At 34.7% G+C, this 22737-nt stretch overlaps 1 protein-coding gene across 2 annotated transcripts in view; it reads left to right on the top strand.

Moving 5' to 3' along the window:
• BRWD1 (bromodomain and WD repeat domain containing 1) overlaps nucleotides 1–22737 on the top strand; it is a 69863-nt gene that overhangs the window by 4737 nt on the left and 42389 nt on the right. Inside the window, exons 6-21 of one of the 2 annotated variants that reach the window (XM_026121494.2) lie at nucleotides 1069–1167; nucleotides 1692–1852; nucleotides 2505–2726; nucleotides 5262–5362; nucleotides 6630–6700; nucleotides 7566–7666; nucleotides 9882–9922; nucleotides 11317–11415; nucleotides 13161–13311; nucleotides 13949–14083; nucleotides 15315–15443; nucleotides 16965–17190; nucleotides 17628–17813; nucleotides 18562–18745; nucleotides 19615–19705; nucleotides 20666–20806. In XM_026121494.2, coding sequence (XP_025977279.2) covers nucleotides 1069–1167; nucleotides 1692–1852; nucleotides 2505–2726; nucleotides 5262–5362; nucleotides 6630–6700; nucleotides 7566–7666; nucleotides 9882–9922; nucleotides 11317–11415; nucleotides 13161–13311; nucleotides 13949–14083; nucleotides 15315–15443; nucleotides 16965–17190; nucleotides 17628–17813; nucleotides 18562–18745; nucleotides 19615–19705; nucleotides 20666–20806 — 2138 coding nt within the window. Of the gene's footprint in view, nucleotides 1–1068; nucleotides 1168–1691; nucleotides 1853–2504; nucleotides 2727–5261; nucleotides 5363–6629; nucleotides 6701–7565; nucleotides 7667–9881; nucleotides 9923–11316; nucleotides 11416–13157; nucleotides 13312–13948; nucleotides 14084–15314; nucleotides 15444–16964; nucleotides 17191–17627; nucleotides 17814–18561; nucleotides 18746–19614; nucleotides 19706–20665; nucleotides 20807–22737 lie in introns of both variants that reach the window. The other variant, XM_026121493.2, reaches the window with a different exon arrangement.

The raw sequence follows: 22737 nt of genomic DNA, 5'->3' as shown, positions 1-22737 counted from the left end.
AGGTCTTAAGTTACATAACAAAAATTGTTGTTACTGTGAGTGCTGAAGCCTCCAAGTGTTGCTAGTTCTTAGTATTATTGCAATATAATGAACCTCTAAGACAGAAGTGCTACTTTCTGACATCTCCTGACACTCCCAACAGTCTTATATCAGCCCATTTTTTATTTAAATGGGGTAGCTGTTTTACTCTATTTGATGCAAATGGCAGACAGTAGCACCAGTTTTCTGATTGTTTTTTTGGTTAATGCAGATGGCATCAAAATTAGTATATATGAATTGTGTACTTATGCAGTAACACACCCTTTGTCCGTAATCTAAGGTGAATAGCTACAAATTTGTAGCCACATAATTTGTTATTTGATATTTATTGAATAGACTTTAGCTTTAGACTTTGCTTTTCAGTGAACTTTTCTTTTTAATGTGTTTGTATGAAGCTCTCTTGGGTAGCTAGATGCCATGATATAAGACTGGTTTAGTGGATACTGCTCTGTTGTGTGTGGGTTTTTGAGGGTGTTTCTTTGTTTTTTTTTTTTTAGGGGTGGGGGGAGTTTTCAATTATCTGTCCCATCTGTTTGAAAAGATGCACACTGAATGATGCAGTGACTGATTTTGAGGATAGCACAGGCTTGCAATTATTTCAGCATGAGCTTGTCAAAATAAATTTCAATTAGGAGCATGTTTTTCTTAATAGGTGACTTATTTGTGAAAGTTTTAAGTCTTACATACTTTGCCCTGAGAATGAGTGTGAAAATTTCGGTCAAAGTTAGTTTTGAATTACCTGAATTGCAGAGGTATCGCCATTTAGGAGTAGTTTCAAAGATATTTTTGTTACTATATTAAATGGATAAAAATGCTCTTCACCACCTAACTTCCACCCCCCCCCCCCCCCCCCCACAATTGTTCATGAGAAGTTTGGGGGCTTGTGAGGTTCTGATTTTTTGATTGTTAGGTTCTCATACACGATATTGAAACTTTATCAGATACCTTTCTTGCTGTGTTTTGGAACAGTAGCTGGCTTGGCATTTTTAAAATGTACTCATGACTAACTTCAACTAATTGATTTTAAAGATTGCAGGAACACTGTTTGGAAGGGCTCTGCTTTTGCTGCTCTTCATAGAGGAAGACCTCCTGAAATTCCTGTAAACTATGGCATGTCACCGAATCTTGGTGAGCATATAATGCGTATCTTGACACTGATCTTGCCTGTGCACCTCAGAACTTGGTCTGGAGGCTTGTCTGGAGAACTTCGTATGAATTTGGTGGGGTTATGCATGGATACGAAGGTCTGCTCACTGCGTTAGTGACGTATTAGCCTCTAGATTACATCTTTTTCTTTCACAAAGCCATTGTATTAAGTAAATAAACTTACAGGAAATACAAATCAGTGGCCTTTGGATAGAAAGGCTCTTGTATGATTTAATGTATAGAAGGCTATGGGAAAATAAAAACAACATTTACCACATCATATTTGCAGGAGGAAGCTTTGGTTGGAGCAAGTTTAAACTACTGTGCTACTTTTACATGTACAAAAATTGCAAGTTTAAAAAAGCCCGATTATCTTTATGAAACCTGAAAGTCACTTTTAATAAATCTGTGGGTAATATATTACAGGAAGTTAGATGAAATGATGATTTACAGTACACTTGTTTTACACAGCAGTGTGTTCATTCTTTGATCTCTTTGTGTTCTAGTGGAAGTATATCGAGCAAAACAACTAACTGGATATGCCAAGTTTAGTACTTCATTTCCAGGAAGTATGTATCAACATATAAAAATGCACAGACGGATTCTTGGCCATCTTTCTGCTGTATACTGTGTTGCATTCGATAGGACTGGACATAGAATATTTACTGTGAGTTGATAAATCTAAATATGAAAATAATGCCAGCTGGATACCGGGAAAAGAACTTCAAAATGTACATTATTCTAAAACCTTTCCCAGGTGGATACCAATGAAGTGTTAAAATGTAGCTGATTAGCTCTATCACAGTGCTCACGTGAAGCAATTTGATGTATTTAAAGGGGAGAAGCATGTAAGACATTGTTGTACTTGATGATAATGTCTGGTTGCATGTTGTTGTTGATGTAGGAATTTTCTGCAGTGATGTGGTTCTATGTTCAGTATGTCACATTCTTTATGAAGTGGTAGAGGAGAGGTTGCTTTTATGGCACAGTGCTTTCATTTAGCTGCCAGTACTGTAAGGAACCCTGCCAAATTGTATCCAGGTTTTCTGCATTATATGGTGTAGATTTGTGATGACTGTAGTGTAATCCTGAACCATGATTGAACACTTTTTTTTTTTTATTAGTCATATGATTTACTTTCTGCCCGCTTAAATAACATGCAAAGTTTTAAATAGATGTGTCATTTGCCAAGCTTTGTGGAAAAAAAGAAAAAAAAAACAAAACAAAACCATAGCTGGGTTCTTTATAGGAAACCTGAAACGTGGTATCCTGAATGTTTTATGAACTCTTTGCTGAGTTTAACACTTATTTCTCTTTAGGGCTCAGATGACTGCTTGGTAAAAATTTGGTCAACTCATAACGGTCGGTTATTTGCCACATTGCGAGGACATTCGGCAGAGATTTCAGATATGGCTGTCAATTATGAAAACACTATGATTGCAGCTGGAAGTTGTGATAAAATGATCAGAGTGTGGTGTCTCAGAACTTGTGCACCGGTTGCTGTCCTCCATGGACACACAGGGTCCATTACCTCATTGCAGGTATGTTTTAAATTAATGCTTGCATCTTGCGGTCATCAGAGTTTATGTACTATTAGAGGTTGTATTAAGCAGACAGTACTTATTTTCTTCATATGTAGCAAATGAGATATTAAAAATAAAGAAAGTAAAATTGCAGTCTTTAGAATTGATAATGTATGTGACTAATATTATTTCTGTCAGAATAAGTACTTTAAGTTCCATAAATAAAAATCAGTACTTGCAGAAGATACAAGAATGGTGAATATGTGTGGAAAGTGGAGTCTAATGAAGCAAATTTAATAGTACTCTGTTTCAGTAGTACAGAAGGTGAAACTTTCAACTCTGACTTAATCTGTACTTTTGGTGTTTTGAGGTCCCCCCCCTCCTGCCTCATTTTACTGTTTGTTTCTCACTTCCAACTAAATAGCACTAACATGGCAATGTACTGTGAGGTCAGCCAGGCTACTAGGTGATGAGTGTTAAAGAAAACTCTTGTGTGTAACTTAAATGTTACAAAGTTCTCTTGGTCTTAAGGAGCATACATGTAATCTGTTTTTAAGAGTTTAAATATACTGAAGCATGAAGAATGGAGATGCATTGTAAGAAGAAGCCAATCCATGAAACTCAAAAATCATAAAGTTTCACTGGCAGTGTGGTGTGGAAGATTTGAAGATCTTTGATTAAAAACTGTAGAAAACATGAAATAATGTGGGTGAAAAAAGATTCTGGTGCACCCAATGTGGAAAGTTAAGAGCCAGCTTTAAATCGTGAGACTTAGAGTGATGGGATGCCCCCAGGTTAGCTGGCTAGCATACTGGTAGGGAGATAATTAATTTTCTTGGTTGCTTACTGAGGTTGGAAAATAGTTACATGAAAGCTCTAGATAAATAGCACCTTCTATCTTTGTGTTATAACTTCTTGAAAATGAAAATTAGTTCCTTATTTTCTGTTTGTAGAGATAAGTACTTTGTGGTTGGTGCTACTAGGTTGAGAAGTTGCTTTCCAAGTGTACATTTTACTTCTTGAGGTACAAATGCAAGGAATTGATATTCTGTTTTGTGTGAAGGCTGGCATGTGAATAGCAAGTAATTGTCATTGTTTGTCACAGGTTTTCAGATGACTAAAATTATTTTTGTGTCACCATCTGCGTATCTATATATATGATCAAAATATTTAAATACAGGCGCTAAAAGCGAAAAACTATAGGAGAAACCTACTTATAGAAGAAGTTTCTTGGCTTCCCCAAACTTGTGAATAGTTGACTGAAGATAATGAAAGGAATTCTTTTTCCCTTAAAATAGACAAAAGATGATAGTACTGAACTTCAGAAATTTTTATTTCGGAGGAACTACATTAACACTGAGAAACATGTCAAAATAATTAGTCAAGATATTTTTCTTAAGAGATAGTGTGCTTGGTGGTTGCTTGGAAACAACTATCTGTAATTTTGAACTGTTGGAACTGGAGGGAGTTTGTGGGGAATATGGTGCCTTCCAGTTTGTTGTTGGAGATACTGTGTGGTGGCCTAAGTGGGTTGGTGTTCTGATCCACTATGTCAGTTCTTAGAACTTCTGCTATATGGTTATGTATTTTAATCTCAAAAATGTAAGTTATTTCAAAAGTGCAAAGATTCTTTGGCATGCTATGTTGTGTATTTAAATTAGAAAGTATTGTGGTATTGTTGTATGTGTCATTGATAGTCCTTTGGATTCAGTCCTTTGTAATTCCTTATTTAACAAATCAACTAGCAGCTCCTTATCCAGACTGCTGTGCTTGCCACTGAGACAAACAGGCTTGTATTTGGAGGGGTGACGAGTGGCTTCCTGCCAGGTTGTGAGGTTCAATACAAAAAATTTATGCGGTTCTTTTCTCAAAAACTGCTTTCAGGAGTATTCTTCATATTTGCAGAGTTTCTTTGGTATCTTTTACGTTTTTTTTGTTTTTTTTTCTGGCAAGGCAATTTTTTTTAGTTAGTTTTTTTTAAGATAATGTGGCGGATTTGTCTTTATAGCCCTTAGATATTTCCATTATAGCCTTACTAAAGTTTATGGCTGATTGAGGTGGTGGTGGTAGTAGTAATTGGAGAATAGTTTGATCGCCTTGTGTCTTCTGTATTTTTCTGAAGGAGTAGCTCCATGCATAGCAAGTAATCAGTGTCTTAAGCATGTGTGAGGAATTCCTATAAATTAGTATTTGCTGGGTTACACTTTTTCAAACTACCTCATAACTGATGCTCTCTTTAATTAAAAGAATTTAAAAAGTGAGCCTGTCTAGTGAAACTTCCTTTTTTTTTTCAGTGCTCTGTTATGCTTGCTACTTCATTCATTGACAATTTTCAGTGAATGATGTTTCTGAAGTTAAGACTTCAAAAAACAAAGCAGTGAAAAAATTTGACATTCCTCAGCAACTGCTTTTAGCTGTTTTAAAGAAAATGTCCAAAATAATTCAAGATCTTGCATTAACGTTTTTATAAGTTTCTACACAGATTTTAAATATGTCTTTGTGCATGTGTTTGATTTTACTTACTTACTTTTTTTTTTCCCCCCCAATGTTTAGTTTAGTCCAATGGCTAAAGGATCCATGCGATACATGGTCTCTACTGGTGCAGATGGAACTGTTTGCTTTTGGCAATGGGATACAGATACCATGAAATTCAGGTATGTGACTAGGTTGTTGATTAACTCTTTCTATGCCATACTCTTCTTGATTGAAATAAGCTGAATGTTTGGGGGAATGCATACTGAATTAACTAAAAAAAAAAAAAGTGTGATAATAAAAACTGTGAAAATAATCTTATTATGTAATTAATGATGCTGCTTAAAAATAATTCCAGTTTTCTCAAAATAACGCTGCTTGATAGAAAATAATTCATTTTATATTAGAACAACTTTTTTGAAAATTTCAGTACTTTAGAGGTCAGAAGATTATTTTATTTTTAATTCACACATGACTTTGAAAGTAGTAGAATTGCAACAAAAACCATAAGAGAGGCGGTTTCATCTGAAAAACCTTTAGGGATATATGTTACAGGAGGAGAGTATTTAAATTGTATTAATTATTCTCCTTATGAAATTAATCTAGAGGACTGTATGAGACGCAAACATTGTTTTAAATAAGTTTGTGTGTACTTAATCATCGATAATTCTCAGTGCAGAATTCTCATGATTTGAATTTCTGTACTGTCTATCATACAAACATAGATGAGAAATCATTATTCTACTGAAATTCTAAACATTTCCTTTGGTAAATAGGAAACACTTACATTGAAAAGCAGAAGAGCAGTGAAGAGAAACTTAAAACGCTTTTAAATGGCACAGTGTGTCCTGGATTTTCTTCCTGGTGTAGTTCTTATTCTCAAGTAGCTACTTTATATGAGATTCTAGTACATACTTTTCCAGTTGATGTGACATCATTTGCAGAACAGGAAACCAGTCTTTTAAATTGCCATTTGCACAGTGTTCTAAAACTTGTGTTTAATTTTCTGCACTATAAAATTTTACAAATTTCCAAAGCATTCTGTAATATGGTATCCAGTAGACCTTGTTTTCTCTACCATTAGAGTTTTACGATGTGAGAGCACTAGTTCTGTACTTGTGGATATGTTATGGGGGTGGTAAATCATACTGAAGGATGAGAGAGAATACACATTCTTTGACGTGTCGTGTTATCTTTGCTAGGTAATAGCAGCTTATAACTTTTTCCCCAAAATGCGGGGTATTACGAGCTTTAAATATCACTTGTGTGTGCATACACACTCACTTTGAGAAGAGGTAAACTTAATGTTTGTCATCTCCCATACAAGATGTACAGATATTAATGTGTATATTTAAGAAGTAGCAGTTATGTAAATGTGTTTGAAGAAACATACCGTAAAAGTGAAGTTTTGTGTGGCATGTCCTGTTTCAAGCAACTTTTCTTTTTAAGCAATCGACCAGTGAAATTCACAGAGAAACCTAGGCCAGGAGTTCAGATGCTTTGTTCTTCGTTCAGTGTAGGTAAGTCAAATATAGATTGATTTTTAGCATTGTGATTTCTCCTCCTTCCCCATGAAGAGTCTATATAACAGTCTGGTTATGGCAGCTTGAAAATATGCAGAAAACAGCCAGTGTATAGTAGGTAATTATATATATGTGAGTTGTTAGCCTGTGACAAATAGAAGATAATGTGATTTGCCTTAGCTTACAGTGAAAGACAGCTAAACTAAGTGATACTGTTTTCCATTTGCCATTGGCTGTTTAACAGAAGTAAAAATCACCTGATGCTTGTTCACTTTTTGGCCCTCTAAACTGGATTTTTATATTTGTTTAACCCCTTAGTATAGTGTTATGGTTTTCCTTAGGGTTTCCCCAAATTTATTCTCTTAAGATACCACAATTAACAGGAGTGGTGGTGGTTACCAAAAATATTTTCTGATTCTATGCCAGGCTATACAGGAATAGTCATAAAGATACCTTTTTCCCGAAAAATCTATAAACAAATCTATAAATACGCCTTTTTCTTTTTGCAGTGATTTGCCTGCCACAAATAACATGTATGCTACAATAAAAGGATCATCTAGATGATGATGGCTAGCCATATTCTCCATAATTGCTTCTGTGCTCAATTAATAATGTTAAGTGTTTTGGCATTCCCCCAATTGTGTGTTTTCGCATCTTTATAATGTTGAATGTACCTATGCATTTTTAGTATGTCTGAGAGAGCTTTTGGGAAGGGGGGAAGGGGATTTCGTTCCACATCTGTATAGCAGTGGAAGACCATAAGAAATTTGACAGTCTTCAGACTTTTTTTTGTCTAGGTATCCGAGAAATGTTGATATGTTTTCCTTTCTTATGTATTAGCTTAATTATGCTTGATTTCTAGGTGGTATGTTTTTAGCAACTGGCAGTACTGACCATGTCATCAGGATGTATTTTTTTGGCTCTGAAACACCTGAGAAAATAGCTGAATTGGAAAGTCATGCTGTAAGTAAGACTGTTAACTCCAGTAATTAGTTGCTCAAAGTAGTGTTAAAGTTGCAAGTTAATGTCACTAGTGGATTTGTAATAATGTTCTTTTATTGAATATTTTTAAAACTTGTACAGAATTTCAGCCAGTAGTCTCAAAATGTGACTTGGCCACTTTAATGGATGGAAGGTATTGAGGACACCTAGAATTACACTTTTAACTTGATGTCATATACCTCTGAATTTAAGCACGTGACTTGCACAGCTGCTTTCATTTATGGCACAAGTGCATATAGCTACTTATTTATATAATGTATACAGAAAGTATATATTCTGAGAAGATGGATTTTATTACTCAGATATTTACATTTTTGACACCTTTTGTGTTAAATCTTTAGATGGGAATTGAATTTCCAGAATTGTACTTCTGTTCATCATGGCCTTTATTGAAAGTGTTCAGATAGTTGACAGCACCAAGCTACTTTATACTTCCAAAGTAATAAGTCAGCTTGGTGGTTTAGTGTCATTCTCCTATATGCGTTATGGAATGTGTGGTATTTCTCTTTACTTATTTTCTGGATATAACCAATAACTGTTAGGGAGATAACTTTTTAGCTAAACTACTGTCATCTTTGGGTTTTACACCTTAGTCTAGCAGATTCTGTCTTTTTAAAAAGCTAAAGTAAACTTGGCTTATATTCATGTGCTAAAGTTTGTCACACTTTTTTCAGCATTTGATGCACAAAGTCTTTAAGGGTAATCTTAGCACATCTTTTATGCATTCAGAACAGTACAGTGAATCTTACAGGATTTGGGTCCTTATGTTTGCGTAATTTCATGTTTGTTTTTTTTTTCCCCCCCATAGCTTGTCAACTTAAATTTCTCTCACAATTTTTATCACTGTATTTGGTAATGTGATCTAATCTTGCTCTGAATTGTAATTTTTATCATTTAGTGAACCAATTCTCTGCCCTCTGTGTTAGTAACATCAGAGAACTTAAGCCAGGAAGCATACTCTTTCTTAATTTGCTATGCTTTCCAAGATTTCTTTGAGCAGTACAGTAGAGTATAAAGATTATATAGGTGTGAGTTAGGGAAGGTCACGCAACTAGGATACGGAAAACTGATACCTGAATGTGGGGTATGAAGTTTGTATCATGTAATGACAAAATTTAAGACCTCTGTTCATCCCTCACCTAGGAAATAACTCTTTTGATACAGTGAATCTAGCTGTACGGCTTCTGTGGAATAGATGGCCAGTCAGATAAACTTATGACTTCTAAATTCATAATTTTAAAGGTAGCTATGTTGGACCTTTTCCAAAATTAGGGAGAAGTGTGTACTGAAGAGTGATGTTTGTGCTTTCAAAGGAAAAATCAAAGCATGTAAAGTTACTTTTTGTAGAGGTCTTAGGTTACTGGATAACATACCTGATGTCTGTTACTGTTGCTCTGGTCATAGGCCAGTGCGGTTTGGGGAGATGATTCCACATATGGTATGTAAAGGCAGCTTTTCTGCCAAGTGTATATTTTTAACACAAGACTGCTTAAAGTTCCCCAGGATTTTGCACTATTAGATTGTCTTTGTTATATTGTACAGAGACTGTCAGAGCCCTCCCCTCTCCTTTTTAGTTTTACTATAGAGAATTTAGATTTAAATGACTCCTTAAAGTTCTTTCAAGGGCAGCTCTTCAAATGCTCACCTTGTTTTTTAATTTTGTTTGCCTTAATACATTTTCTCTAATACTTTATCTAACTTTAACTGTTCGTGTTGTAGAATATGTATTGATTAAACCATATCACTGTCTATAGAGAAAACTTTCAGCTCCACTAGATAAGCTGGGTGTGCTGTCTACTTTTCTTGGTGTTTTTACTGTGATAAAAATGAATAATTGTGTATTTAAGGACTGTAGGAGTAGGAGAAACAGTCTTCTAGATTATAATTGACTTAGAATACTGGAAGTACACGTTCAATTCAAAAAGTAGTTAGTTGGTAAGTTATTAGTAAACAGTTATTTCATCTATCAGTACTTCATGTTTAAGTGGGACACTGTTTAAAACTTGCATTTTAAATGTCATTAAAGGTTAGTGAATTCTGGTAAGTCTTTGGGCTTGGTTCATCCTGCAGTTAAAACTGCTAGAAGCTAGAAAATTTTTTTCATCATCTCGGATTTGTCAGAAACATATTTCCTGTTTAAAAATCTAATTTCTAACGTTTTACTTTTTTCTTACAGGACAAAGTTGACAGCATTCAGTTTTCTAATAGTGGTGATAGGTATGTTGAAAAATGCTCAAATGTAAACAAATAATAAATTTTTTTGGAGTTAAGAATGTATTATTGTTCTCACTTGGAGATTTCCAGTAAGAAAGTTCTACTTATGCAGACTTTTACTTAGGTGGAACTTGGGCTAATCCAGGAGAGTATAGTCAAATTTGAGCTGTATGTCTCAGGTTTCTATTAATCTTTATTAGATAATCTCTTTGAACTAAGTGACTGTTTACTATATGGAGGAATATTATCACTTTTTTTTAATTAATAATGGACCTGTCTTATTAGTGGCTTCATAAACCTCCTCTTCCCTCTCCTCCCCTCTTATTTTCAGCAAGTATTAGATCAAAAAGTGAAGCAGAAAGATCCAACACAAATGGCCTGAAATAAGTTCTAATCTTTGTTCATTTTTAGCATACTTTTCTTTTAAGCAAATGGATTTAACAACATTGTGCAGCTAATTTGGAAAGAAATGTGTTTGCTGTGTAAATTCATTTGAAAATTTTAGCCCATATTTGAAATGCAGCCATAAGCTACAGCTTTATTTTTATTTGGTCCCATTTCTTTTTGAAAGCAAGATAATTGTGACTGAAAACACTAACCTATTTCATTTGGAAGTTATAGCTGTCTTCCTTTTAAATATGTTTTGCTACAAATATACTTATATTTGGCACTGTTGTGTTGTGCCGATCCATCATGCTTTTATGGATTACCTTTTAAAGGCCGTGTGAAAAATGAACAAAACGCATCTGCACTTTTGCTTGGTAACACTTTCTGTGGAAGATATTTAGGATCTTGAATTATTACTAAAATGAATCATAACAAAATCAGAGCATAGTCATGACATACCCAGCATACAGCCTTTCTCTATGGAAGGGTATGTCAGCTGTATGTCTGAGGATTGTGATTCATGGACAAAGGAGACTTACCTTTGGATGTCTGATAGTATTTCGGCTCCTCTCTTAAGGCGTTGGTGGGAACTTCTAAAGCTTTACTAACCTGAGCTGTCCTTGATGCTACATATGAATGATCAATATCTGATAGTCTACAATCTCAGAATGGGTTGCTTAAAAACCTTAGTTAAAATATTGTAATTGAAAAAGAGTTGGTGATGAAGTTTTTGTGAAATGAGTTTAACTTTGGAACTTGCTTCTCTGATTTACCTGTGGACAGCTCTGTTCAGCTTCAGTTCAGAAAAATTCCCTCTAGGCTTCTGGAAAGAAGATTGAGCACAGGAAACTGTAAAGAACCTTCTCAAACACAGATTGAAGATTTCATGTTTATCAGTCTTTCATTGTAATATTTTAAATTGTACGTTTTTGTACGTGTGACTCTGGAAAATACTTTAAAATAAATTCTTTTGAAGAGCCGATAACTATTTTTTTTTTAATTTCTTCAAGGTTCATAAGTGGCAGCAGAGATGGAACAGCTCGAATCTGGCGTTTTGAACAAGCAGAATGGAGGAGTATTTTGTTGGATATGGCTGATCGATTACCAGGGTAGATGAAGTATTCTTTTTATCTGTTGCATAAAGTCGGAAAGGTTGAAAAGGTCATCAAGCAAACTTTCTTGCAATCAAATTGGAATGAGTCTTTGCAATATCATGATTATATGGTGTGATCTTTACTTTAGGGGAAATGAATGATGTTCCAGTTATGATAATAGCTTCTTAAATTTTTGCCTGTGCTTCAATAAATATATCAACAATATTTATTTAGCTTTTAAATGTACATTTTGCCAAATTAACTACGTCATCTGTCTTCCTCAAGGAAAAAGTTAACAGAAAAGGCAGTATTTCTTCTCTGTCTGGACTTTTGTAAGGCACCCGACGTGGTGTCAGAGGAGAAACTTTTTGGGTTAGCAAAAATAGGGTAGATGATAAGCTCTTTCCAGGAGAGATGATGACAGGTAATCAGCGGATTTCATCAAGGACTGATCTTGCAAACTATTTTTATTGCTTCTTTTGCACTTTCTAAAAGAAAGATGAAGGTCAGGATTTTATATCGCACTGTATAAACCTGAATGCTGGGTGAGATTCAGTAGTACAGAATGCTTGCTTATCTTTGTGGAGACTAAGCCAAAATGTTATTATGAATTTGGAGTTGATTAGATACATAAAAACTCATACTTAGTTGTACTAGTTGATCAGAGGATGATTGCAAGCTATTAGTGTGGTGCACCTGTGGGGAAAAAAAATGTGTTTTTAATAGAAATAAAGTATAAATACTTGAAATTTTACTGTGACATCTCTCTGAGATAATATGTACAATTATAGTAGTGTACACGTCAGCAAGATTCATAGTAGAAGAGAGTACTAGTTGACATGGGGGCGTAATGTTATGTGAAGGCATATCTCAAAGCCTGATTCCTGCAGTTGACTAAAATGCTGAGAGGGAGTGATATGATATCCTACAAAGGTATTTCTGGGAGAGAAACTGGAGGAAATAGATTAAGGTTAATATAAAATATTGTCATAGTATTAATGCATTTATTTTGAGAATCAGAAAACATGCCTAGGTATTGCAGAGATTAGCTTCTGAAACAGAATTATTTGGAAAGCTGTTGGCTTTAAAAAGTCCAAATTTAAAAAGGAATTATATTGTGATGCTAATTGTAGGAAGAGACAAGACTGCATGAAAAAAAGAAATCTTTTTTGTCCTACATTTCAAATGGGCAGGAGTTTATGATGTCCTATGAAATAAGTACACTAGAAATCTTCAGTTCTGTATTTCTCACTTAAATTGATATTCTTGCCCCAAGTTTCTTGAGCTTCTTGGGATCAGACTTAAGGGAATTTCAACCTTCCTGAAGCTTTGGCTATTGATATTCTTTGAGCTGATTCCTGAGGGAAATATAAATTTTGTGCACTTTTACATAGCTGACTAATTTTAGAAAAATGAAGTAGGATATCCTATTGTAGAAGTGCTTGCATAACTATTAATTCTGTGATAGCGTCATTATTCCCTTAATAATATTTTTGTTGAATTTCATTTCTTTTTTAAGCTATTCCCCTTTCAAAAATTATAAGTTTAAATTATTCAAACCAGGAAGTACAGATTTGCACTATAGTTAATTATTGGAAAAAATGAAATTAATGGACAGAAGTTCCAGTATAAATTTAATTCCTAATGTCCCTTCCTTGGTCTAATTCTTAACCCTGGAAAACAGGTTATTTTTTCTGTATTTTGAGATTGAAATGGGCTAATTCAAAATATCTCATACCTGTACAACTCTCTTAAAGTAGTGATTCATGTTCAGAAGAAGACAAATTTATGAAGCCTAAAGTAACCATGATAGCGTGGAACCAGAATGATAACTATGTTGTTACGGCTGTGAATAATCATCTGCTCAAAGTTTGGAATTCCTGTACAGGGCAGTTGCTTCATGATTTGGTGGTATGTAATTTTACATGCTTTTTGAAGTAGATAGTCTTCCTTGAATTGCAGTGCCGTGTGCATGCGAGTTGATCATTAGATTTGATTTGTCTTGAAAGCTCTATGTGAATGGTAAAGCAAGTGTAGAATTTGGGGGTTTTGTTTTGTTTTTTAAACCAAAACTAACTGCTTCCTTCTGTTTTTTAACAATCCTTCCCTAGATGCTGTGTTGAACTTGCCTCTCCTGTGAAATAAACAATATTTCAGATTGCTGTACAGTAATAACATACTCACCAATTTAGTAGTTCATTGTCACTTGGAAAAAAAGTCCAAATTTCCAAAGTTGTTTATCTCCTTGTTTGAATATAGGAAGTGATTAAATTTAGAATGATATGGTCTCTCTGGCTGCCTGGATTTTTACCCTACTTGTTCTGTGACACTTTAACTGTAAAGGTAGCAATCCGGATAAATATGCTGTGGAAAGCTGTGGAATTTCTGAAAGTGCTTAGGTTTTTGGAGGCAGCTTATAGGGGTCTTATTTTCTAAAAGTCTTGAGAGTGAGGAGAGGATGTTACAGTGCTTTAGGACTCCAGTGTAATTGTCCTGTTAATTTGGTTTTCTCCGCTGTTTGCATGTGACTTGCAACTTTGAATTTTAGGGGCATGCAGATGAAGTATTTGTCTTGGAGACCCATCCTTTTGATTCCAGGATTATGTTGTCTGCGGGTCACGATGGCAACATCTTTATATGGGACATTACAAAAGGCACAAAAACAAAGCATTATTTTAACATGGTAAGACTTCTTTCTTTGGTAACTCTCCACTTTTTCTCAAGATGCAGTAGTATGTTCAGGTACTAGTTTAAATAATTATGATATTACTGTGTCACCAAGTGTGCATCTCTCGCTCGTTCCCCTGTTCTTGCCCAGAAAATTTGACCAAAACCAGCAGAAGTCATGAGTTCAGTCTGTCTCTTGAGCTTTTACCTTTGAATTTCTTTGCTATAATAACTATAGCTGCAGCTTAACTGTGAGGCAGTTTAACAACTTAGTGCTGCAGAAAAAGGGGGTTCTGCTTCCCTTGTCTGCTTCCAGCTGATTGCTTCCATACTCTGCCTTGAATCAGGTGTGTCTCACTGGACCCTTTTTTAAGCTGGATCAGTTCACTAATCTGACAGAAGAGTATGCTCCCATCCTCCCTTTGCTAGTTTTCTCCTGGCCTAGTGAGTTGAATCAGCTCAGCATGGTCTGGTGAGCTTAGACAAGGATGATGAGTTATGAGAATTTGTAGTCAGATATAAAGAATGGGAGGGATGGAGAAAGAAAGCAGGCTCAATATTTGAGCTAGTCTGACTTCCTGTTGATCCAGTCTTTTTGCCACTAAAGGCTTTTTTTTCCTGCACCTTATTCATAGTATTTTTTTCTTGATTGAGGTGAGGTGCCGGCCAAAAAGATTGGAAGGTCCTGTTTTAGACCATCATTTCAAAAGTCATATGGAATAGTATTTATATTCTCACAAGTCTTAAAAATGGAAATGTTATTGCAGTAAGCATTAGTGATGTGGGGTGGCTCTTATGTAGAGCTGCTGTATAACATTCACTCCATTTGATAGCTCATCATTTGCACTTTTGAATACAGTCAGTAGGGAAGTGATTTTTGTTTGGTTTTAAGATTCCCTATGCTTTTTCTTTAAGGTGGTTAACAAAATCAGTATGTGGTAGCTAGTATATTGCTTGGAGGCTTTTTTTTTTTTTTGATGTCACAATTTACTTTTTTTTAAGTAGGTTTCCATAACCATCATAACCATTACTGCATCTTTTAAAATTGTATGATCTAGGCCTTACCTTAACATATTAAGGGAAAGGAAATGAACCAAAATAATAGAAAATACTCCAGTTAAAGCACAAATAATTCTAAGAGGTGCATGACTGATTTTAATAGAGTAATTAATTTTTGATGCTGCTGCATTATAGTTTGCTCAAAAAAGTCTGAAAAAGTTGTCTTGAGTTTCTTTCCTTCAATCTAGATTGAAGGCCAAGGACACGGTGCTGTTTTTGACTGTAAATTTTCACCAGATGGGCAGCATTTTGCATGTACAGATTCTCATGGGCATCTGTTGATATTTGGGTTTGGCTGTAGCCGGCCTTATGAAAAGGTAAGTTCAACTTTCTATTAGAACTGTTAAAGTTGTGAAGTGAAGATGTTAGATAAATTTTTTTGATAAATTAGATAAATTTTTTAGATTTTGTTCCTCTAATGTCATGTAAAAAAGAGTTTTCTCTGGGGGAGGGGATCTAAATACAGCTAACTTTTTGATGTTTGTGGGTTCTCTTATGCTCATGGTTCTGGCATGTCAGGAAAAAGTGTGTCATAAAATTCCCCTGGGAATAGCTTGCAAGAGCTTTTTTGTAACACATTTTCATTTTCCGGCAGCTAACTTGCATGTTAATTGTTTAACCTTGTGATAAGTGACCTAATATTTAGTTTGAGATTCCCCGCTGTACTAGCTTAGCATAAACTGATCTGTTTTACGAAAAAAAATTTAATAACACATTTTAATGTCATCTGTACTAACTCTTGCAAACATTAAAACTTTAAAACTCTAAATATGTCTTTAAAAAAAAATCTTTTCAGTATGTCAAAACTGCTTTTGTTTCTAATTTCTCAAGATAGGTTAATGTTTTAAGATTGGAATATATCATGAAGTTCATTGTTTTTCTATGTAATTAGCAAAAACAAGACAGTTTCTATGTTAATAATTTTCCGTGTTTTATTTTCATTATCAGAACTTGCAGTTCTTTAGGCCTTTGCTTTTTCAAACCCAAATTCACTGTGACAGTCTTATTAAAGTAAGCAGAAGTAAATATGCATCCAACATATATATATATATATATTTTTTTTTTGAATGTACCAGCCTGTGTTTCCTTTCTGTCTAGATAAGAACATACAAATACATATATTTGAAAAAACTCTCAAAAGTGCAGTTCTAGTCTATGTTCTTCTTCACTTCTCACTCAGGTTTTTTTTTTTTTTTGAAGTTGCAATGGTAACTCCACATTTATTATTTTAGAGAGGGTTTTTTTTCCTTTTTCCTTCTTCCTTACTAGATTCTCAGCTGAAATTGAAACTCATTCTCTTTATTTTGCTCATCATTGCCAGGAGCAAAGACTCCGACTGTGATTTAATACTTGTGTAATGCTGTTTTTCTTTGGTTGCATGGATTTAACAAATTGTTTCAGTTGCAGGAAAAGTTATTTCGGATGAGCGTAACATAATTAAGAAAGAAATCAACTTTGAGAACTCATGTCGAACTTTAGACATTGATTTCCTTGCGTGGAAACCAAACAAATTTGCTTAATTGCATGGAGAGAAATAAGAGTAGGCTCTATAATACTTAAAATTCACTAAAGTATAGAACAATGCTTCTGTATTGTTACCTCAGTTTATTGTTTTCTAAAAACATTTCTTGCCTGATAAAAGGTCTCTCAAAGATGAGTATTCCAACACACCTACAGGTTTAGAGTAGTTACGCGCATCTCTTTTCAGTGAGAGCTTAACCTTTCTTTTACCTTTTAAGGTGATTTCAGATACATAAATTAGCGTAACCTTTTCTTTCATGTTCTTTAGCATAGTCTTTTTTTCAAGTTGACAACATACAAGCTTCATTTCTTTCTAGATTCCTGATCAGATGTTCTTCCACACTGATTATCGACCACTTATTCGAGACTCTAACAACTATGTCCTAGATGAGCAGACTCAACAGGCTCCTCATCTCATGCCCCCTCCCTTCTTAGTAGATGTGGATGGAAACCCTCATCCAACAAAATATCAAAGATTGGTTCCGGGAAGAGAGAATTGTGCAGATGAACATTTGATTCCTCAACTTGGATATGTCGCAACAAGTAAGAACAGTATCGCTAAAGACTTACATCTAGAAGTTAGAATTACTGTGGTAATTCTGAATGAGGAAGAGAGTAGGTGTGACATAGCTGATTTAAAACTGTCATTGTTTTCTTGTATACTTACAACTGTAATACATATCTCTGTTGATCAAAGATGCTGAAAGGTCACACAGTAAATACTACTTAAGCAAAAAAAAAAAGTGATTCAAGTGGGGTATCTTATTTTTTTTTTTTCTGCTGGACCTGATATGCACAGACTGTGTTTATGGTTTTTACGCTCTGTGTCTCATTAGTGATAAGTAATTTCAGTCATTTCCAGAATTACTCTCTTTCTGTTTAATTTTCAAACTTGAATTTCAACGCAATGAGATTGAGATTAAATCATTTTCTGCATTGAACCCATTCATTGTATTTGTGATTTGTATTACACTTGCAAGGTGATGGAGAAGTGGTTGAACAAGTTATAGGCCAGCAGACAATTGATCAGGATGAACAAGGCTTGGAGCCTAGCATTCTTGATGGCATGATTAGACAGTTACAACAACAACAAGACCAAAGAGCTGGAGCAGATCAAGAACCTGCTTCAAGTGGTCCACAAAATGGAGAAGGAACGCCTAGAAGAGGTTAGTACTTCCTAGTAAATACCTCAGTGTTTATTTTATCTTGACTTTTGTTATGTGGTATGAAATATTTCAAACAGGTTTTAACTTGATTGTTGTTTTGAACACTAAGATGCCCTTAAAATGGGAATGTCCAGTTAAGATTTTTTTCTTGGTTAAAACACTGCTACTCCTGTGATTAAAATAAGTTTAATTTATGCTTTTTAAAAGAAAGAGTGAAGGAGTTTGTTTTGTAATTTAGACTGCTACATATTTAAGAGTAAATGCTCATTATTCAAAAATCAATATGGTTCTTATAAATGTTATTTCTCTAAAGTCTGCAAAAACGAATATTTATCATTATTCAAACTGGAGTCCCATCTCCCTTACTAATTTAAATCAGACACTCTTCCGATGTGTCTTTGCAGTTTTGATTACATAAGCACAACTCCAGGAAAAGTGCTTTTATAATCTGATAAGCTTCAGAACTGCCTGAAAAAAATTCAGAGAAGCAGCCTTGATACTGTATGTGCTTTTAGTATATTAAAGTAGTAATAGAAATAACTATTTTAAAAACATACCTGTAATCTCAGGCTATTTTCTACAAGACAGATCATTTTCTGAATGCGATTACTGGACACATGTTTATGAACATGAAGATGAAAATATGGAAAACTGTTACTTTTTTATCTCTCATAAGAACAAAGAAAGTTCCTGTTCTGTGTAGTCTGAAAAAGAAAAAAACAAAACACCTTTTGTTTGTATATTTTAGCTTTTAGAAGACCAAGTTTAGACATCCAGTCTCCTCCAAATATTGGTCTGCGGCGTAGTGGGCAAGTTGAAGGTGTGCGTCAGATGCATCAGAATGCTCCACGAAGTCAGATGGCTACTGAGCGAGACCTTCAAGCTTGGAGGCGAAGAGTTGTTGTACCAGAAATACCACCAACCTCACTAAGGTGTGTAGGCAATTTATTAGATTACAGGTAACACTATAGAAAAATCTCTTACTGTTATTTTTAAACCCAGTCTTACCACACTTGAGCTAAAACAGATACATAGTACAAATCGAAAAATAATTCAGTTTTATTTTCAGCTGTTCTTAAAACTTAATTGAAAGGTCCATTCAACAAACATGAATGGAATGTTAATTTAACAGAGAACTACTCTCACATATTTCAATATTTTGAGTTACCTTAAGAGAGCTAAATTCCCTAGATTCTCACTTACTCCAGAACAAAAGGATATAGGTTAAATTCATTTACATGAGTTCAGAAGGATTCTGCTTTTGTGAGACTTCCTGAGCTACTTGTGATTTGTTATGACCAGAAGCAACACTGAGTACTTGATAGGCTGAAGCCAAGAACTGTACTGTGAATTTGAGAACAGGAGAGGTTCTTCAGTGCAGAAGCAGTCAGCTGCTTTCAAAAGCATTATCACTAAGCACCTGTTAAAAGAAGAAGCAATATGGATAGGTAAACATTTTGTTTTGATCATACAGCCATATGTGCTGCCACGTCTATGAATGAGTTATTACGCAGCTTTCCCAGTGTTGAATTCTTGGAGGTAGAATGATTTTAAATTCATATTTTTCCTTTTGTAATGTGGTTGAAAAAGTTTATTATATTCTGATGTTTGCCCGTCTGTTAGGAAAGCCTTTTCTTTAATATCCAGCTTCTTCTGTCTGGAAATGAGAAGCCTTCTTTGGAATTAGTTGTTAGGATTCTTTTATAAAGAACTCTTAAAGAGAATGGATCTGTGGCTATTCAGTTGAACTTAAGTATCATCTCAATAAATGTAGGATTAGATTTTCATAATTTGCTTGTAGGAAGCAGGAAGAATATCGAATTGCAAAAGGAGAAGAGGAGCAAGATCTTTATGCAACAGAGAAGAAAAGAAAGTCATTCCAGTCAGAAAAGGTATGCCGCAACTTCTATGAAAAGGTGAATTCTCCTGCCTGTGATAGGAACAAATCATGCTTGTAAGAATCAGAACACTTTTCTGGGGACTTTAGCTTCAGGAGTTCTTGCTCGTTCTGCTTCTACTTCTTAGTGTAGGATAAGGTTCGATTTTTATGAATACCTGGAGTTCCTGTTTTCTTTCAGGGAGCCTCGGCTCCTTCCATCTGAGATGCTTGGTAGAACTGTTAAAGGCAGGGTTGATTTCTGGCCATTCTGGCTCTACTGTACTGTAAGAGGTAGTTAAGGGATCAAGGACACTTTCGAAGGTATGCTGAGACAGGTGAGACTGTTCAAGATCCTATGTTTGAAGAAGGAGGATTATAGGTTATTTTGCTTTTCTCTTGCACTTTACTTTAGATGAGAATGTTTTGTGTATAGTTAACTTTTTCAGGATTGTCTGATTTTGAATACTTCTTCCATTTTCTGTTTTTGGAAAAGATAAATTCAGGAACAAAAAATTGGATATTGTACTGTTTTTATAAAAAGATAATGACCTGACTCACTGTAACTTGCAGTACAAAACAACTCAATGCAAAAACTATACTGGATGATACCCTTAACTGGGAGGAGTCAAGGACTTCAGTCCCTCGCAGAATTACATTTGTGGGCCGTTTCCTTTCATATCTTGATTCTTTAAGTATTTAGTATTCATCAGGTAATTTGAATGGACCTGTCATTAATAGTAGTGTATGAGAAGTGATTTCTTAGAACAACTATTAAATCATAAATTGGGAAATTGAAATTTAAAGCTAATGGCTTACAGTAAAATAATTTCTTGTGGAAAGGAACTATGTGATAAGGCCATTTCAGTTTTTACATTCAGCAGTGCTTTCAGACACTCTTCCATCCCTCCAAAAAGAAGTTTGCTATGTATGTATTTTTCTGTAACATCTTGCTTTCACTTTTTGTATAAATTAGAGTGACTCTGAGTCTTCATTAATACAGTCTAAGCGTAGACTGCATAGACGCAAATATCCAAATTACCGAACACGGAATAATATTGAACAACTTGATTCATCTGATGAGGAAAGAGATGACTGCTTTGGCTTGATAGAGCAAGTAAGTTCTTTCTGAATTCTGTATTTAGAACTTGAGTTCCTGGAATAAGTGAAGCTTCATAAAAATGTCACTCGCTCTCCAAAAAAAAAAAAATTCTTAGCAGAGAAAGTATTTCTGTAAACGTCATTATTATTGGCATAAATGGAGACGCTTCTCAGACCTAGTTATCAATAGCTTTAGTAACAACAGCAAATCTTTCCTGTCTCTTTAGCAATGGCTAAAAGATAGTCTGAGGCAAAAATCTAATATACAATTTTGAAGTTAGCTTAACTGGAAATTTGAATTTTAGATGCTTTTTGTTCTTTGCAAAACACTTCCAAATCTTCCTGCATGCACACCTGAAATTGTGGAAAACTTGCAAATGCTTGATAAAGCACTGTTACAGTCTGATAATGCAGTTCTTGTAGCAGTCTGTTTATACTGGCCTAGCCCTGGCTCAGAATTTCACAGATGAAACTTCTGCTGTGGGTATCAGGACCTTTTGCCTGCTTTCCTGTCAGATGCTGTAGTAGATGTGAGTGATAAGACGGCCTTGGACTTGTGTTGCTTTGCCTTGAACACAAAGGAGGAGAGAGTCAAGCTGGGAAAGGAGGAAAGGAGTGGAAGAGGTTCGGAAGGCTGCCATACATTCAGATGGCCTTGTGTATGGAAGAGGGCTTTTGTTCGTCAGACTTGTCTTTTATTTTGTTAAATAAGAATGAAGAATGCTGAATAAAGTGGGAGACTTTCAGGAGTTTAGAAGATAGTTCTGTAAGACATTTGAAGAATGTTTTGTGGAACTGGACTCTTTCCTCCTAGCCTCTTAATAAAGAAATTTGTGTGTTTAAAAAAATAAGTCACTTAAACTTTTCCTTAATTTGTTATTATTTTGGGAATAGAGTGGAAGGGGAGTTGTCAAGAGACTTTTGGCACCTGACAAAAATTCAGAGCACTCAAACTGCAGCTAAGCTATGCAGTGTCCTGTAATTACTACATATGCATAAATATTTTTGAAAGAGTGACTTCAGATCTTCTGACATCCACCCTTCAGTGCTTTAATTTCCCAATTTGTGATATGAGTATTATACCAGCTTCCTACGTCAGAGGAACTTTAGAAATCAATTTGTGAAATTTCTTGTATCTTATGATGGTAAGATCCATAAAGAACAAGAAAACTAATAAGGCTGTAAGAAGTCAGGGTTTGGTGGTAAATGTAAGAAAAAAGATGCTTGGAAGTGTAGGGAGTGTTAATCCTAAAAATGGTAAGATTAAAAAAAAATGACCTAATGAATACTGTCCATCCTATGCACTGTATGAACAGGATGGTTTGGTGAGGAGGGAATAGCGTGCAGTTATTCTGGGTCACACTGTTAAGTTTATCAGTTTGCCAGAGTAAGTAAGTTATCAGGAGGATTAATTCAAACAGTATCAAACTTCAGCTTTCAAGTCAAATATTGTTTTCTTTTTTTCTTTTTGTTTTTTTGTTTATTTGACAACATAGAACCTGAGACATGAGCAAGGTATTATATTCAGTGACTTCATTCATGGAAAACAGTTTTTAAACATGAAGTTTAAATGAGTTGTTTAGCAGCTCATTTAATGTAAATGAATTGTAAACAAGTTGTTTAGTAACAGCCAGGAAACTAAGTTGTAATATATTTTGATATATCTTGACTGCTCATTTACCTAGCTTTACGTTTAAATACATGCTTGAAAATACCCAGTTACTACTTGGCCAATCCATTGATACTAAAATCAGAAAAATTATATCCTCACTTGTATAAATAGTTAAAATAAAAATTTGCAGAAGTGTTAATTCTGTAATAGAATATACCCATGTTGGGTGCACATGGAAGATGTGATAGTTTTCTTTAAATTGTTCCTTTTAGAACTTTTAAATTCTTCCTTTGTGTTCTAGTGAGCTAGATTTTATTTTATGTTCTATGTCACTT

Source organism: Dromaius novaehollandiae, chromosome 1 (assembly GCF_036370855.1).
Source record: "Dromaius novaehollandiae isolate bDroNov1 chromosome 1, bDroNov1.hap1, whole genome shotgun sequence".
Classification (NCBI taxonomy): Eukaryota; Metazoa; Chordata; class Aves; order Casuariiformes; family Dromaiidae; genus Dromaius; species Dromaius novaehollandiae.
Note: the sequence above shows the minus strand (reverse complement) of the source record. Positions and strands in the feature narration are given on the sequence as shown.